This window comes from Bombus pyrosoma, linkage group LG7 (genome assembly GCF_014825855.1).
Source record: "Bombus pyrosoma isolate SC7728 linkage group LG7, ASM1482585v1, whole genome shotgun sequence".
Classification (NCBI taxonomy): Eukaryota; Metazoa; Arthropoda; class Insecta; order Hymenoptera; family Apidae; genus Bombus; species Bombus pyrosoma.
Window position 1 is genome coordinate 6,380,540 of NC_057776.1, and position 18,848 is coordinate 6,399,387.

Here is an 18,848-nt window from a genome sequence, read left to right on the forward strand (position 1 = left end):
AATAAAATAAATTTTTGAAAATAGATCATAATATAATCTGGTAAAATATAAAATTCTATTTCTGTGTTAATTAGTAGCCAAATTTTGAGCATTGTTACTCGTTCCCATTCCTATATTTACCTAAAAAGTGTGCTACCCCGCTGTTTATTTATTGAAGTATAGGTTATTCAAACATAATGTACAAAATTTTAGAAATTCAATAAGTTATTAATTAACATTTTGTTTCTCCTGAATATAATAAAGACGCTCTAAAGTGTACAACGTTTTGTTGTAAAAATCACAAAAGTTTAAATGAAAAATCGTAAAATATTCAAACCGCAAGATGTGTAAAACAAAATTGATTACATCAGTTTTGGAACGTGTTCTTAAAACGCCTAATTTCGGACAATGTTTACAAAAAGTAATGTTTTTCAATGTTTTGTGATCTTTTTTCTTCTAAGTGCATATAATAGCAATTCATAAAATACAATAAATATATATATATTATTAGGTTAACCCAAAAGTCTCCTCTGTTTTATAAGGAAATAATAGATACACGTTTCTTGTTTTATATAATATATAATATGGTATAATATAATATATATCTATTATTTCCTTATAAAATGAAAGAAATTTTTAGGACAACCTAACAAATTACAATTAATTGAATAAAAATTAAATATTATAACAATAAGTTCATTTTTATCTTATTGTGAAATAATTTTATACTTCTTTTCTAAACAGCTCCAAATAATTTCAGCAGGAAATGGAAATTGTAAAGCACAATTAATCGTATCTGAGGAGCATTTAAACTTAGGTGGTACTTTGCATGGTGGTTTTACAAGTACGCTAATTGATTGTGTTTCTACATATGCGATAATGACACATGGAAATAATTTACCAGGTGTCTCAGTAGATTTAAATATTACGTAGGTATATCCATAATTATAACATGAGCTATGTATATTTATAACTGCTTATAATATAATAATAATAATTAATATATAGGTTTATGAAATCTGCCCTTCCTGGAGACCTGATAACAATTGATGCCAAAACTGTACGTGCTGGAAAAACACTAGCGTTTCTTGCAGTAGATATTACAAAAGATGAGGGAAAACATGTAATTGCTCATGGACGGCACACAAAATTTGTTGGACAGAAATAAAGCAGTACATATATTGTTGTATAGTGTTAATATTTAATGAACAGAATACTTTAGTACACGGATATATTATAAAACCTGAATATGTTCCAGTAATGTTTCAATGTGTATATAGTGTGTATATGTTTATATATCTACACAAGTGAATACAATTTCTTTACTGGATGCTGCATTATGATATCCTTCAAACATTGGTCTATCCTTAATTTTCTTTAAATATTTCTATTTAATACATATTTCCAAAGGTTTAGATCTTTCTGAAATGAATCAATAAACACATTCTACAATACTCCTACAAATTTTCTAGGAGCTCACATGTACATAATATAAAACAAACACATGGCACAGGATCATAGAAATGTAAGCGTTCAACATAACAGTAATCAATATCAAAACTGTACATATTAAGTAGTAAATGTATTTATGGTTCGTTTTTCTTTAAACTTTGTGTTAAATATAGAACTTGTTAATAAAATTATTTTGTGCATATCATTAAATTGATACAATATTTATGTACTATCTACGTAAAAGGAAAGAAGGCAAGGTGATATGTAAATCTTTTCATTGCTAAAAAAAAAAAATGTTATTGCATAGAATACAATTAAAATATTTTTATCATTTTACTTAAATCAATTATGAAATGTATCTATATTATGCCATTAAAGCAATATGTGACTCTCTGCAGCTTCAAAAATGATAAAAGTGGAAGATCGACAACAGTGCGATTTAAGCTCTATTATTGCTTCTATAAATACCATTAAGCTCTTTTTAGTACCATTAATGTATCAAATATGAGACTAGAGATAATAACAGATATCTAAATGACGAATTCGAATCTGACAGGAGAGCAATAAACAGCTAATCTCCTAAATCCAATTGGGCTTCTATACTTCGTGTATATACAGTAATAAACGTGCAACGTTAATGAATCTCTAATACGAAGCGAATTTAAGATAAATTGGATGCGCGTTGGAACAATGGCACATCGTCTATTGCTCTACTTCGATTTCTTCACGTCCTCTAAAAGTGATCTCAGTTCTTTTATCTTATGAGACAAGGATTCTACAAGATCTATAACCTTTCTAGACTCCTGCTCAGTTTCCTCGATTGTTCTCTCTAAATATTCTATTTTTTCACTCTGGCTCTGTGTACTTGTATCCTTCAGAGAGAAACTATTTTGCGATGGCAAATATTTGGCTGCGCTACGTCTGAATCTCAAAATTGTATTACTCTGATCTTCACATCCATCGCAACATTCGGACCAAACTCTTAAGTCCACATATGGAATATCATCACAGGTGACGAATTTATTATCACCTTCGGGCAGTAAAAATACATTCGGTTGAATTCTGTTAATATTGTCGCCATTGTCGCATAGAATCCTAGCTAAGCTCGTTTGTTTTATCTGTGCGAGTTGCTCTGGTTTAAAAACAGTCGGACTCTCATACCAAAATCTGTCGCCATTTCTAGTACGTTTAAATTGCTCTAACAAAATACATTGGAAGAGTGGTCCTAGTTTGGCATTAGGCAGTTGATCCTCCAGTACTCCACCAACCCAGACATCTATGTTCCCGGGATGACCGTACAGTTCTTTTAATTTTTGCCTAACCCTAGCGCTGCGAATTTCACCGGTTAGATCCTCAAAAGTTTCAACGTAAGACATATTGCAGAATCGTCGCCATTCTAAATAACCTGGCAGTGCATGATCTCTGCCCCGCTGGATATTCATCGCAGCTAAATCTAAAGCTACCGCATGGGCAGTATGGAATAATTGTTCCGTCAGTTCTGAGTTCAAATTTTCTTCGGGCAATTTCAATTTTGCGGCAGTGCCAAACATTCCTCTCATAAGAGGGTCCACGCCGCCTTCCTCGACCAATCTCCACGGCGAAAAGAAGGCGTCTCTTAACTTAAGAGGACCCTGGGGAATCGGTTGAAAAGATTCGTTAAGACGCTGCAACTGAGGTTGAATCAATGTATGACCGAACCTTAAAGCTGCGGTAGCAAAAACGTTGGAGATACTAGCATCGAGGTTAGGATCATAACCTCGATACGAACCTAAAAGTTCTTCTGCAGTTCTACCAAATACATGAGGTATCCAGTATTGATATGTAATATGTTGCATCTCTGCACCTACGATTTTCCTAGCTTCCTGATACAATTTTTCCCCATTCCATTGAGGGTTCATATCACGTAAAGAACGAGCTATGCGATTATGTTCGCGTAACCATATCGTGTGCATTGCTAGAAGGCCCACTTGTTCATTAGCTCTGATATCTCCGGCTACGAAACAATTGATCGAACTTTCTACAGGATTTCTCCTGCAATCGACGAATTGACCATTAGCGTATGGCAGGAGAGGTTTATGGCCAGGAATTGCAGGCCCTTCTCGCAACAGACCATGATCTGTGGTCAAGTCACGGAGATCTCTGGCTAAGGCATCGTCGTAACCATATACTTGAGAGGCATCCAGGTAGCTGGTTAGCTGATTTAATTGTTCTCGAGGAGTGAGACTGCCCCATAATAAACTGGTTGCACCAGAACCGCAAACTGCACTCGTTCTAATAAAATCGATGCACCTTCTATTATTGACTCTAGGGTCACCAGGTGGAACATCCATAGGGAAGCAAGGTGCAGCATTGTCACAAGACTTCTTACAATCTATGCCATCCCATGATTCGCTAGAAACTGATGGAAGAGCGTGATCTAAGTCATGATCCATGAACTGACCCCACTGCATTACCATATGCGTGATTCCACCATCTGAAGTTACGTTATGAGTGGTTATTAGCGTTGTGGAAACTAAACGCGCAGAAGGTTTCGGATATCCATAGTAACGGCGATTTTTTTCCCAACCGACTGGTGATGAAAATCCATTCTCGTAAATTGGTTGTAAAACTCTACGGAATCCAGTATAGGAAGAACCCCAGGTTGGATGTCGTAAGTTGTTGCAGCTGCCATCTATGCTACGGTACTTATTGTGATAGCACATGTTTGTACAATTCTGACGATGTCTGTGGCCTGTGCATCCAGATAACCTTTCGATTTCTCTAACCTATGGAATGGTTGAAATTTGTTAATAACTTAAAATATTATTATACAAAAATTAACTAAACCATAACTCAAACACACCTGTTCCGCCGTTAGAATTTCCTCATATCGGAATTCAGTGCTGGTGTTCGCACTCAGGCCAGAATTTACCATTCGTCGTATATTTACGAGCGTTCTTTCGAAAATTTCAGCAGGTCTGGCAGCTGCACGACCGACTGCATCTGGAAACCGCGCGAGTCTCAGTGGATTCGTCCGCGCAGATCCGCTAAGAAGATCTATCAGCGTGTTATTTATGGCTCGATCGATCTCCTCGGTTGCATCCTTAAAGGCTCTGATCACAAGAATATCTGCTGCTTCGGGCTGGCGAACGCGTACCAACGCCTGGGCGGTTGCTCGACCATATTGGTTCACGGCGGAGCATTCATATCTATATACACAATTCTTGACTTATGATGGTGAAAACAAACATACATCGCAATATCAGAAACCCGTTAAGATGTTGCATTTAAAAATTTACTTTACTTTCAAATTTACACTACTATCAAATTTACTTTAGCTCGTCTATTATATTACAAAATATTATTAGTGGTTATTACATAATAACCCCTTGTCATTTCAACATTTTTTGAAAAGGCACTAGTTTGTCTATTCATTTTGTTAAAGTAAATTTTCCTACACTCATCTATATGTCATAGTTATGACAATATTTATGTCTATTCTCATATATTCCTGGATTTTTCTACTATATTCTATTCAAGGTTATAGATCATAAATCATTTAATATTTTCCTATATTTTTTAAATAAATAACACAAGAAATGCTAATAAAAAGTATCAAAATTCACCTTCCAGTATCGGCAGCAGTAACATTATAAAGATACAAACTTCCCCCGCGCGATACACGAAATCTAGACCCTTCAACAGCTGTACCATCCTTCTTCCACTGTATCACGGGTTTAGGAAAGCCTTCTACTCTACAGGGGATTTCTATAATGGCCCCAGATTCCGCCTCCATATCGCGTGGCTCATACGTTAGCTTAGGAGGACTATAAGACTCATCTACTACCCTCAGATCCGCGCTTGTTTCAGCGTATCCATTAGAGTTTTTCGCTTGGCAAACGTATCTAGCTGAGTCTGATTCTTTTACAGCAAATATTCTCAACAAACTTCCTTCGTCTTCTATGGCGATACGACCACCAACGTCTAATTTTTGACCATTTCTCCACCAATGAATAGTTGGTGCAGGACGACCATCCACTTTACAGATAAAAGAAGCATCTACTCCAACTTGGACAGTTTGTGACTCAGGCAACTCGGTAAATCTTAAGGATGGTGATACTGTGATTACTGCTCTGGCCTTTCTTGATTTCGTAAAGCCCATTTCGCTCTTGGCCATGCATTCGTATTCACCAGTGTCTTGTTCCGTTACATCTGATATTACTAATGTTCCATCATCCTCGATCACATAACGGTTCCCATCGGCGGATACTTCATTAGAGTCCCGCATCCACTTGATTTCCGGTATCGGGTCTCCTATTACCTCGCAGGTGAAGCTGATGGTCCCTCCCAGCCTGACCTCTACATCCTGGGGACCGTTCATTATACGTGGCTCAGCTGAAAAACGAAAATGAGAATTTAAGAATAATTTATAGTTAAATAATTGTATAATCGTATTAGTAGGTATATTAATGGTTTGTAACATTGGAGTGGATAAAATTTTTCATTTGCTTTTAACTCTCTATAATAAAATTTTGTTCCCTTATGTAGATTTATGTTATTAGAGATCTTTGTTTGCTTATGTAAATTTATGTTATTGGAGATTTTTATTTATCTATGTTATTAAATATATACATAAAATAATATACATCTATATTATTAAAAATTTTACTTACTATAACTCTACATTAAGCAAATAATATTGGAATAACTAAAATTCTTTTTGCTTTTAGTTTTCTTACTTTGTTAACTTTGTTTACATACAATTACATTAACAAAAATTATAATTGATTACAATTTCTCACTTTAATCTAAAATGTAGTAATAATAGTTTTAAAAAATTGTTTAATACTAAATAAATTTTTTTATTTTTAATTGCGTTTAAAAAAGGGAGTAGCTGAACTGTTTGAAATCAATTTAGGCATGGTTGGTATATTTACCAAAGGTACTAATGTCAATCTGTTAAAAACTGGTACATGCGTGTAGCTGTAGCCAAGTTTATTTGTAGTTGTCTAGATATGTAAAATGATTCGTGTTTTTCACTCTGATCTAATTTGAAACTGATATGATTAGACAGTTTGACATAATTGTGTTAAATAATTCACATCAGAGTGTTCTTTAAATAGACACAAGAGAATGATGTTTGTTTTTATACTTAATATACTTTTTGCCTTTCATCGAACATGTGTGACTAGGTAATCGAGGATAATCGAGAAAACAGACGTGTCATTCCCAGTCAGACTCTCCCCACTTTGTCTTCATCACCATCAGCAAATTAACTTTCTCACTAAAAAGTTTCTAACTGTAAAAACCAACTGTAACCCGTGATATTTTCTAATGTCGTAAAACAAAGTTCTCTTAACGCCATTAAGAGCGATGCGTCTCGCGAGAGCCATAAAGGAGCGCAGTGGTTGATACTTCCTCTTGTTTGTACTTTATTTCATTCGATCTTTTTGTTCGTATGTATGAAATCTCAAATTTTAACCACGTGATTTTCAACTATTTAAAATATCCAACAAAATATTTTGCAGATTTAAATTACTTTTACGTTTGAACTAATTATTATATCTATCCACTTTTCATCTCTTTATATGTGTATTTCTATTCCTTATTTTTTGATAAATAGAAATTCTGAAATATGCAATATTTTTTAGTTATTTCAATATTAATTACTTGCAAATAAAATTGTCAAATAAGTTTCAATACTTTGTTACCCATACTAAAGTTAAAATGACTTCATTTCTTTTCACGAAAAAAATCCTAAACTATGTATCGTAACTTTAGTGCTATACCTAGATCTATGTAACCCTACATTTTCTTATCGTTTCAACGATCAGGTGTAATAAGGATGGTTCAATTACTCAACTGCAATGAAAATCGTTCATCGACATGCTTGTCAACGATCTTCCCTTCATCTCATTGGGCGACTGGCAAAAGGCTGCCATCTCGGATGGTTTGTTTTGAAGCCTCTGCACCAGCCAGACCAAATTACAGTCGCAAACGAGAGCATTGCTATCTAAACGAAGACGCGTCATGGGTCCCACATTGTGAAAAGCGTCCGCTGGTAGATGATGCAGTAGGTTGTTATGCAAGAAAAGTCTCTCCAACGATGGCAAATCATTGAATGTGCCCTTTCTAATTTCTTTCAGATGGTTGAAATGTAGATATAATTGTTCTAAGTTTGGCAGGCCAGAAAATGCCCCTGGTGAAATTCGTTCCAAACGATTCTTATACAGATAGAGGATCCTTAAGTTTGATGCACCTTCGAAAGTTCTTGGTAAGAGGTGTTTGATGCGATTGTCGTTCAATAGAAGTGTGTGTAAGTCGGATAGACTGTGGAAGGAGCCAGGTCGAATCTCGGCTATGTTGTTGAATCGTAGATCACTGTAAAATTAATTTAGCTTCGTTAATGTAACAGAAATATATTAATTACAAAGAATATATTCCAAATAAGATAAAAATAAGATATGTTTAATGATAATACAATATTTTAATTATATATTAGTAACAGGATATTTAGAATAGAAGTAGACTATTTAATTATTATATATTGATCTAAATTGGGAAATTAATCCAATTTTGTTAATATAATAGAACGGTTTTATAAGTATAGAAAAAGTATAGAATATGAAGAGATGTAATATACATAAATTATAGAAGTTATTTAATAGATGGACCATCTTCCCACAATGGAATATTTTTAATTACTAATTGACGCAATGGTAAAAACATAGAAGTTATGAATTGCGAGAGAATATACAAAGTATATAAAATCAAGATTGTGAAATGGAGAAGAAGATCGAGAAGAGTAGGAAGAGTAGGAATTTAGTGGAGGTGTCTTAAATACTCTGACATCACTTCAATTTCTCTCCTACGACATCAGTGTATTTTAAACTATATCTCACTCTTACATATTTTGTGATCTGTTTTAAGTTCTGCTTTATCTAATATCTCCCTCCCGTCAAAATCTCCATATAATCGAACAACAAAAACTTTCATTTAATCTATTCTACAAACTTGAGCCGAAGACAGCAAAGAAGCTCCTAATTTCAGAGATTACGCAGAAAGATCGCTATGTCGACTGACTCTTATGTTCCTCTCACAATTGAGCAATAATCGTGCTCCAAGTATCGATTACAGCCGCAATCGACTTGACAAGAGCTCGCGAACCAACGAAGGAACTTTAACTCGATTGTTCGAGGAAACTCAAAATAATTCCCACTGGAAGTTGGTCAATTGCAACTCCTTCTAATGAACCCTTTGATTTATAATTTTTTTCCTGAGTATAGGTCAGAGCTAATTATTTACTGCTTTAACACTTTATTTAAAGAAAGATATTAAAATATTAGATAGAAATTGTATTCAATAGTCCATAATTTTATAATTGCAAATTAAATTTAGAGTTAACATTTCAAAATTCAACTAGAGAGTTGAAAATTTGGGAAAGAGTTAAAATTAATCTTTGATACAAGCAGAGCTTCTCTTCATTGTAATTTGATCCTTAACATTAGAACTATCAGTGACTAAAGTATAAAATTTGGATTAAAATGAAAAGTATATGATAAAATATATAATACAATAGGAAAAATAAGCCCTTATCCATATGTGTTACGAAGAACCATTAAAATCTCCAAAAATGTGATACTACAAATGTATAAAATCTCTATATTTTAGTAATTCTGATATTAAATCGCGAGCGTGACTCGATATTATAAATAGGACAAATGCTTAATTATTTATCGAACGAACATAGATTTTACAAATCCCCTGTATTTTGTCAAGAAGCAATAACAATCAATGTGTTAGGCATCATTACACGATTCACCGCTACAAAGATCGCCAGAGCCATAGAGTGCGAATCTCTTAATTAACGATTTTACTCGACTCGTTGCACATTATTTCCTCCGTCTAAATTGTCAGGCGAGTTCTCGGTTCAACGCGTCTGTATTTTAACCTCTTTATCGCTCCAGCTGATCTTCCAGAGCTTCGTTCCGTGGCGAACCACCGACCAGACGAACGAAAATGGAACGATCCGTGAGTAGAGCCGACTGCTCGCGACACACTACGGCATAATAAAAGATTCTTCTGCTAGAAAGCTTTCACAAGCAACCACGTTTGTATTCTGCTTCTTATTTTTCCGCATCGTGCACCTTTTCATTCATGTTTTTCTCAATTTCTTGCCATACATGGTAAAGACGAGGGAATGGTTATGCCTGGAAAGAAGAATGGGAAAGAAAAATTGTGGAAAATATTAAAAGTGAAAGAGGGATCCGATGAACTATTCGACTTAGGTATTGTTTGATATTTAGAGAGAATAAATATATCTGACGTGAATAGTGATAATTTGATAATTATCCAATTATCTTTATGAGTCATATAATAGTAATATTTATGTGTGATATTAATATACACTGAGTCACTTAGGTAATCTTCTTTCAAGCAATTATTATAAGTATTTGCAGTGATTCGTTGAACAAATTACTCTATCAATTATATCTCCTTACTTCTTTTCCTGTAAAATTCACCAATTCTACAGAAAACAAATTTTACTCTAAAAGCAAGCTTTAACTGTCGATATACATTATGTATATTTCTACCAAGAATCATATTAGCTAGAGAAACATACAGAAATTATCATAATATTCACTAGTTGGGTATACTACCATACTATGTCGTTTCCTAGGCGTTCTTCGAATATCATAAATATCTTCCATATTTTCTATCACAACATTTCACCTAGAAGAAGATTATAATAGAAGGTAGTTCTCTTTTTGTCAACATTTACATTTTCTTCGTTCTTCTTCCTTAATGCTATTTCCATCCTTAAATCACGATCTCATCTTGGAATATATTAATGTAAAGTATCCAAGAGGAAATATCGATCATCCTGATTGATAAAAAGGAAATTACATATCTAATGCGTACGATGTACTATGGCAGAAAAGGAAGCCAATAAAAATGATAATGAGCTGGAAATAAATTTACTTTCACTGCGGCATGATGACTTTGCTATTTTACTTTCGGATTGACATAAAATATTAATGGTGGGCATTATTTAACTCTGTCGATCGTTATAATTTTCTCCGTAATTTGACATCAATGAGATCGGTTCGATAAAAAATTATTGCTATTTTGTATTAAAGGCCTATCATGTCGATGAAATTTATGACAGCCAATAGTGACATTATTAGCGTACATTCAGAAGTTATATTTCTAAAAATATTCAATAATGTTGATTTTTCGATTTATGTTCTTTTAATTTTATTCAGCAAATTCTGATATCAAGATGACGTCATAGTTTGTCATTAGTTCTATTCATGATTCACACGTACTTATATGGAATTACAACGTTTGCGGTTTTTCTGACAATTCTTGTTTGTGCACTTCCTTCACTCGGTCAACTTAAGCTGTAACTTAAATATAATTATCTTTACATAAGTTGAAACCTTGAAATTGAAATGAATAAAAAATTAAATTTATAAGAAAAAACAATTTTGTTTTGAATCATTATTAAAGTAATATATCATTCAACTTTGTTAAATATTAAATATATAATAACATTATTAAAATATTCATAATTATCATGGAATAGAAAAATTGTTAAATAATTGAAATGGAAAATTAAAACCGAAAGTATTCGATATTCCAAATAAAATGAATAATACAAAATAAAATATTTACGACGTTTTTTCCAATAATTTTATCGCAAATAATTCCAAGTCCTATATCCTTGTATCTTGTATAAACTTCAGAATAATTTTTTCAATGTGTATTCACGACTTAATTGTTTAGACAGCAGTCGCTGGATCGGGAGAACTTTTATCTCGAAGGCATATCGGTAATTTAACAAAGGTGTGTTTATTCAATGAAGTCAGGACAAACCCCACTTAATGGTACTCGATATTCAGGTCAATATCCATAATAGGTATACCTGCGCCGATCGATCCGGATACCGTTCATTTCATCATTTTAAAAGATTCTCGGTCCACGAAATTACGTGTAACGCCCAACGCTTGCAGCTTCTAATAAAATACTTGCTCAACTTTTAATCACTATCTCCTTCTTCGTTATAAATTATAAGCAATATCCGCTCTAAAATATTATACATTTAATTATGACAAAAACTAATGCAATGAAAATAATTTGTATGAAATACAAATTTTTGCCTCTAGTTACTTTCAGTTTACTTATAATATATTAAATCTTACTTGTGAAGTATCTATCATAATATGAAATTTTAATGAAGCTTAGTTTCGTTTGATATGTTATATTATAGTCATCTTTAAGAAACATCACTTTAAATAAAGTTTTACTTCGATTAAAAACTTCTATCATCAATCTTGAAGACATGTTCAGAGTTGTGCTTCAACCTCCATCATCTTGTCTATTTCATTTAAAGTTACTATATTACTTTCGTTTATCTAAAATCGACTTATGAACTTCTAGAATTTTATTCAATTTGTCCTCATTAGATGTTACTTTACCTTAAAATTGTATTTATCATTTTACATTTTTTTTCTTCTGACATGTTCATATTATTTGTATTAGAAATAATTCTCGAAATAGGTTATAATTAAACTCTATCAAAATATTTGAAAAATAATCTCTACTGCCATCTGGTGATCAGTTGCTCCACCCTTATTGGAATATATTAGATTGTCCGAAAAGTTTCTTTCGTTTTATAAGGAAATAATAGACGCACAATGTTTTTTGTTTTATATTAGTTTATTGAATTATGCACGAACGTAATAATAGAAATATAACGAAATGGATCATACCTAATTCAATAAAATAATGTAAAACAGAAATTGTTGTTTATCTAATATTACCTTATGAAACGAAAGAAACTTTTCGGACAACCTAATATTTTCAAACATATCATTGGCATATTTCCATTCGTTAAAAATGTGCAAAAACATTTACGTTTACAATGGTTTGATTGTATTATACAAATGCTTGACTAGACTCGAATTAATCGTCGTAACGAGCGACCCTACTTCATTGTCTTGGTAAGGATACTTGAACTTAACGAGACCATTTTATCCGATAGAAAAAGTAGAAACCATCAAGGAGTCATCGTATTGCCTATGAATCGAAATGCGATTCGAACCCCTCTCCACATAAAAACATTCAGCCCCTTAACGAACAGTAATTTTATTCATACTCTATTTCGTATGCTATCTATTTAATGGGAGTTAGTCTGATAGATCTTCATTATTCTTTTTTACCAATTTTTACGACTAATCTCCAAACACTCCGTGTCTGCGCTGGTTACAAACAGAAAATTGTAATGTAGCAATAATAATAATAATAATAAGAAGAAGAAGAAGAAGAACAACAACAACAACAACAATAATAATAATATAATAAAATAATAATAAATAGACTACACAGATATTTACGCATTTATTGAATATTTAAAGAGTACTTGTTATAATACTTAGTAGATGAAATAAATTTCTACTTAAATTCCATTTTTTTTAGATATGTTCGTAACAACATAAAAATGCATAAAAATCTGCAGCAGAATAATAGCTAATCACAAGAAGTATAAATATGATAACTTATATACCAGAAAATTATGTTATTATCCAAGAAACTATAAACTATTCCGGTTCATAGTTCGAATGCAACTGAATTATTTGAAGACAATGTCTAAAGTTAGATTTACATAAATGTTTGTGTTAGGTGTGTGCCATAGTTTCAGAGGCAGTTAAGTACATGTGTCCATACTGTTTTGACTACGCATTTGAGTGCGCAACTGCGCAGTTGGTAATTTGATCCATCTTTTTCATGGACCGATGCTGTAGGATCAACAATTTTCTCAATTCTTTTGTGAGTACACTACATGTAATCAACAGTTGATAACTCCAACTCTGTCACTGAAAATATTATAGTGTTACCTCATTGCAATATTTGGACTTAGCACATAGGAAAAAAAGATTAAAAATTGTAATGCTTTCCTTATTACGAGACAATACAATTAGTAATAATAAAAAAATTAATGAAAATAGCGTCAATTAAAAGAAAGCTGTCAAGATTAGTTCATATGCTCATAGAGGGCGGAGGAGTTTAACTATATCTGTCAAACGTCAGCTATTTTTTAATATAAACGATTCATTGTAAGCGAGGAAGAAATCGTACGAAATTCGTTGCACAAATTTGTTCTAAACAGATTTAACATCGCTAGAAGGAAATCGATCATGCTAAAGTGGACGAAGCGGCAGAGATCTTTTCAATTCGAGGAATGCTGTTTGTTTTGTACGTTTTATTTGACGTTCAACGACAGGACTAATTTATTATAGCGATCTAGTGGACAAGCGAACGGGATTAGAATTTTGCGCAATTCTCGTTTGTTAATAGAGGAAGAAGTTCCATTGCAAGAGGAAATACTTAGCTAGAATGTTATTTGTGATTTTCGAATTTCACTTAAAAAGAATTTTTCTTTTACTTTTTCAATAATCTAAAGTTCCTTAATTATTTTTATTAAATATCCTTTTACTTTTTCCATTAGAGGTTATATGATAAAAGTTAAATAATTGATAAACTCGCTTATCACTTCTGTTTGCAAATAATTTGTAGACGATGAAAAATGTAAATTTTCTACTCTTTTTAAAATGTTTGTTTCACTGTTCAACGAGCTTTTAATTATGTAACATAAAGCTTTTCCATTGTTCTTATTAAATTATCTTTTTACCCATTTTTAGAAAGACCAAGAAATTAAATTTTTTCACTAGAGGTTATGTGACAAAAATTAAATACACAATTGATAAATTTGCTTATATTGTTCCCGTTTTAAAATAATTATCAGTCATTAATAGAGCATGAAAATAGTAAATCTTCCAATTTGATAAAGATATTACTTTAGAAAGTTATAGTGGGCTAAAACAGAATATCTTCTTTCGCAAGACGACGAAGAGTTTGAAGAAGATAAATTCGACTTATATAGAATTACGTCATCGACTGATTATTGTGTTTCAAGTTATGTATTTAAGCTTGATAAGAAGAGTATAAATTATTTCACGATATTCTATTATGCAGGAGGCCGCCCGGTTTAACCGAGAGGCAATGGTTCAATTAATGGCGATTTTTTTTAATTATATTTTTTTACAGATAAGAATATTACAGCGTATACTCGTCTCAGTGATCTCCCGATGCAAACATTCTAGCGTTCTCATTCTAAACAAGATTCAATTGTTATGTCGATATTCTTGCAGTTTATGTTCAGCTTTACCATTAGCCATTTTACCACGCATTAAAACTGAATGTGAAAAAACTCCACTTCAGCAGGATTTCTTTAAACAGAAAGAGATCTCATGTTACCAGAGTTATATGTGTATGTATATATACATTTAAAACAATATAAAAAATTTTAAAGTAAGTTTATTTTTAAAAATACATTTTTATGTATTTTTCTATATTCATATTTCAATACCCATTAGCTTACATTCATTTCTATAGTTAACAAGAAAAAAAGTGGTAAAAGCGATCGGAGACAAATATCGAAACACAGTCCTTAACCCCAATGAGGGTGATAAAATTGATAAAATATATGATGTGCAAACATTATCTATAGATATATTCTTATCGTTTTTTCGCCCGCTTAAATATATATATTCGTTTTCTTGCTCAAAAGAAATAATCTAATGTCTGTTTTATAAAAGGAAAGGAAGACAGGATTAACGTATAACGTACAATATACACGTATACCCATTCCTACAGAATGTATACGGATGATGTCATGCCCAGAAATGTTGATAAGAACGAGAGACTTGTTGAGGAAGATTCTGAAAATACTATTAAAAAGAAGTATAACAAAGAAGAAGAAACGTTATCTTTTTGTGAAAAAGTTAATTATCGTTGACCTTTTGGAAATATTTCATACTATTTAAAAATTAGATAAAAAAATTGTAAAATATTCATGAATTGTTCAGAAACTCGAAAATATAACGACTATCTATTAGTGTTTATTTTAGACTTTTTATATACAGAGCTTAAAAAGTAATTAAAAATTACTAAAAATTCACCAAAATAGGAACGACTTCTTACTTAAGAAATTACAATTTTATTTGAAATGGATATTAAAGAATTTTTAGAAAGACTGCTTCATATTTGAAAAGAAGATCCAAAGAAAGATGTTAAAAAAGTGCCAAATTTGTGTTGATACATGTTCTTTTATTGGAACTAGACGAAAACTGAATCCAGTACAAATTACTTTGTCACGTACAGCCTATGGAGAGAATAGATTGCACATGTGCAGTCAAGAATTCGTATTTACGCTATCCACTTTTGTGCCACTCTTCAAACATTCATTTACGTCCGCCTGTCCGCTTCTTATATATAGTGTGAGCTGCACGGTCACGCCTATTTTAACTGTATTCGTTTACATGTATCTGCAGTATACAAAGGAGCATTGAGGTATCGAATTATTTATACGATTGACGATCTTGTTACGACCTCGATTGTGTCGATTCTATTAAAAAATCAATTACAACAATCTAAATGCAATACAAAATTTATTTGATATTTGTCTTATGATTTTATTCTAGAACAGAAGAAAAGAAGTTTTTTTTTTTAAATTAGCTTAGTATTGCTTAGTAAAAATTGATCGTTCAAGAAGAGATCATAAGATCATAAGGATGGTTCAAGAGATCATAATATGACCATTTAAGCGTATATACAAGGAGTACAAGGTCATCAAGTAAAACAGATTCTGAGAACCTAAATTGATCTGTGGCTTCTTCCCTTTGTGTTAATTCACAAGATGTTGGAAACTGAAAGATAAACCATCTTTGTTTATAGAGTTGATGCATTATTTTCTTTAGAAACATCAGATATTTGTAATTCTGTAGGAAATATTATACCTTAGACTAGAAGACTTAAAGTAAGCATATTATCATATGCTTGAGTGATTTTTTCGCGTGGAATAATCTAAAATACAATAACCATGCTGTGTATATAATATGGTTATCCGATATATGTATTAATACAACATACACGCGATTCCTTTCATCTTTGATGAAACGCGATCCTTCAATTACCTGGAAAAATATACTTACGTACATATCTTTGATTAAAAGCTATTGCTTCTATACCATTAAGACAGTCTATCATCATAGAACGTCATAAAGTTTCAATTGACCCGCTGCTGTGCGATTTTTCTTAATCATGCCAGAGTTAATTATCTGACTGCTTCTGAACTACGATGGTATATACTTCCTATTGATTCATATAGTATATAATATAAATATATGAAATACAATATTATGCAAGTATATATTTACAGATAATACTTGCAAATTAATTTCAAGGATTCCAAACTTTTCCAAATTCCTTGTATCTTTCAAGTTCTGAATTTAAGGACGAGATTTTTTTCCAAGAGAAAGAGGAAAATAAACATAGAAAGATTTAAGAAAAGGAAAGATAAAATTTAATAGTAGAATACCTAAAAAAATGTTTAGTTTCTGGAATCTTCAATCTTTAATTTCTTAAAATTAAAATTTCTCAACTTCAAACAGGAATGTTTTTAAATCAACAGGAAAACCAATAACCAACGGATACCACTAAATCTCTAAAAATGAAGAAATATACAAGCTAGACCATATTTACACTAGACACTAACAACCAATGTAATTCCTCACTTCCCACGTACATTCGCGCTAGAAATATTCACAGTCTACATCGTGAATATTTCCCGATTACTAGTGTATCCCAATTTCCCTGTAATTCGCCTAGGGACATCGTATGCATCGATAGGTTACCATGCATTTTTGTATATAACCATTAATCTCTCTCTGAGGGACTAAGCTATACGATGAAAGGGGAAAAAGAACAAAAGAAGAAAAAGGTAATAGATGTCAAAGAAGCAGTCACTTACAGGACCGTCGTGTTGGTTGGTACTCGTGGTACACGGTTCAGCTTCTGAAACATGCATCTCACGGTGTTTCCGAAGCACATACACTTATGAGGGCATTCCACGTTCCTCCCGTTTTGCCATTGGTCCGCGTTGGATAATGGCAGGATCAACAGGAGCGAGCAAACGACACTTAACACCAGTCTCATCTTGCTGTACCCACGTGTGATCAGTCTTATTCTTATTAAGGTTGTTCCCCGCACTATTTCGCGCTAGCACGTGCTGGTCATCGAGATAAACGCGTCCTCCGTCTGGCAACAGTCTTTGGCCACGCGGTACTTTCACTTCTCTCTGTTTCAGAGATCCACGAACCTTTCCTGTAATGTTCGAGCTGGAACTGAGTGTCCTGCAGCCAGGATTCGTATAATTTTATACATTATGTTGGCTTTATATGGGATGGCGGATTATTTATTACACTTTGGCAGTGGATTTTGAATGCATTTGTTTGAATGGATGTTTGTGAAGAATTATTTGGACATTAAATCTGGTATGTAAATTGATGTGAGTTCAACATTAGAATGTTATTATAGGAAATATGGGAAAGAATGGTTTTGTAATAGTATAAAAATAGCATACAGGTGTAGTGAATGTTATGTAGATGAAATTTTGAGTATGAGAGTTTTATGTTGTTTATTAGTATAATTTTTTTTCCAAATTTTATACCAGTATTATGAAATTAGTGGTATCCTATGTTAAATGATCTGATAATAGATCTGATGATAGATCTGATAATAGATAAATGATATAATAACAGATAAACGTTAATGATTATATCCATACTTAATAACGAAATTTTAATAGACTTTTGTGAAAATATTTTTAGTAATACATAAGATGTATTGCAATTTGACGTAAAAAATGCCTACCCTCTTATACACAACATATCTAGTTCAAGTATATACCTAAATCTAATCCAAATTTATAAGACTCTAAATATGTTAACACACAAAATACAAATCTATTCAATCAGTAACTCCAAGTCAATTTCAACTAACTCAAACTAGGCATACTCTCCATAATACTCGACTTCCATTATTCCTTGTTAAAAGTTTCAAATAATCTGCCCTAAATCTCAATTTCTGAACCTTGTAAAACAAGTCGTTATCCAAGTTCGGTATCCACCAAGTGAAACACTTTCTGCACAGGAACTTCACTATGTAAGAGTAAGAGAAATCTAACCCGTATTTCTGAGCTCAGTCGGTGAGATTCCTTTAGCGGCCGTCGAATATCGTCTGTGAGGGTCGGTGGACGAAGCAACAGCGACGACAAAGGAATGAAGAGGCGCGGAAGGACGCCGCCGCTGCGTTGTCGTTTCGTCGTGGCGGCTCGGCTACTACTAGACTAGAGTCGCACAGCGCCAATCCGCTCTGCGCGCGTTAGTAAAGCGTACGTGAGCATTTCTTTGCGAGTCTTTCTCCCCACTCGTTCGCACGAGCCACTCCTCCGGTCCTCTCCCTTCAATATCTTCTTATTTTTACACGTTTTTTGTGTATTTACCTGCACACGTGGGTACACTCGATGATGCGGG

The 18,848-nt window shown here is 32.8% G+C and overlaps 2 protein-coding genes and 2 long non-coding RNA genes across 9 annotated transcripts; 1 reads left to right on the forward strand and 3 right to left on the reverse strand.

Annotated features, from left to right (window-relative positions):
* The first annotated feature begins 141 nt into the window (after positions 1-141).
* Positions 142-1,309, forward strand: LOC122569864 (acyl-coenzyme A thioesterase 13-like). The gene is made up of 3 exons (XM_043731519.1): positions 142-400; positions 724-908; positions 988-1,309. Exons 1-3 carry the CDS (start codon positions 323-325, stop codon positions 1,145-1,147), a joined length of 423 nt encoding a protein of 140 aa, XP_043587454.1. The 5' UTR covers positions 142-322; the 3' UTR covers positions 1,148-1,309.
* LOC122569861 (peroxidasin) lies at positions 1,159-18,730 on the reverse strand. Of its 2 annotated transcripts, none has more exons than XM_043731517.1 (6): positions 18,500-18,730; positions 17,285-17,637; positions 7,274-7,791; positions 5,037-5,805; positions 4,274-4,619; positions 1,159-4,196 (listed from the first exon to the last, which is right to left on the reverse strand). In XM_043731517.1, the coding sequence occupies exons 2-6, from the start codon at positions 17,467-17,469 to the stop codon at positions 2,142-2,144; spliced, it is 3,873 nt and encodes a 1,290-aa protein (XP_043587452.1). In that variant the 5' UTR covers positions 17,470-17,637; positions 18,500-18,730; the 3' UTR covers positions 1,159-2,141. The 2 variants fall into 2 exon arrangements, with proteins under 2 accessions (XP_043587452.1, XP_043587451.1); XM_043731516.1 differs by having other exon boundaries at positions 17,285-17,666.
* On the reverse strand, positions 7,811-12,176 carry LOC122569866. Of its 5 annotated transcripts, none has more exons than XR_006317600.1 (5): positions 11,616-12,176; positions 11,339-11,499; positions 10,393-10,820; positions 10,071-10,294; positions 7,811-9,620 (listed from the first exon to the last, which is right to left on the reverse strand). It is a non-coding gene; the product is annotated as an uncharacterized LOC122569866 (long non-coding RNA). The 5 variants fall into 5 exon arrangements; XR_006317598.1 differs by having other exon boundaries at positions 7,812-9,620; positions 10,071-10,820; positions 11,616-11,791; positions 11,892-12,176; XR_006317599.1 differs by having other exon boundaries at positions 7,812-9,620; positions 10,071-10,620; positions 10,740-10,820.
* On the reverse strand, positions 15,562-16,603 carry LOC122569865. The gene is made up of 3 exons (XR_006317595.1): positions 16,467-16,603; positions 16,272-16,338; positions 15,562-16,181 (listed from the first exon to the last, which is right to left on the reverse strand). It is a non-coding gene; the product is annotated as an uncharacterized LOC122569865 (long non-coding RNA).
* Positions 18,731-18,848: the final 118 nt, after the last annotated feature.

Coding starts and splice junctions, on each gene's coding strand:
- LOC122569864 (XM_043731519.1), top strand. CDS start 323: ATGTGTAAAACAAAATTGATTACATCAGTTTTGGAACGTGTTCTTAAA. Junction 401..723: donor TCGGACAATGTTTACAAAAA/GTAATGTTTTTC, acceptor TTTTCTAAACAG/CTCCAAATAATTTCAGCAGG. Junction 909..987: donor TCAGTAGATTTAAATATTAC/GTAGGTATATCC, acceptor ATTAATATATAG/GTTTATGAAATCTGCCCTTC.
- LOC122569861 (XM_043731517.1), bottom strand. CDS start 17,469: ATGAGACTGGTGTTAAGTGTCGTTTGCTCGCTCCTGTTGATCCTGCCA. Junction 5,806..7,273: donor GATGAACGATTTTCATTGCA/GTTGAGTAATTG, acceptor TTCGTTTTTCAG/CTGAGCCACGTATAATGAAC. Junction 4,197..4,273: donor AAATTCTAACGGCGGAACAG/GTGTGTTTGAGT, acceptor ACCATTCCATAG/GTTAGAGAAATCGAAAGGTT.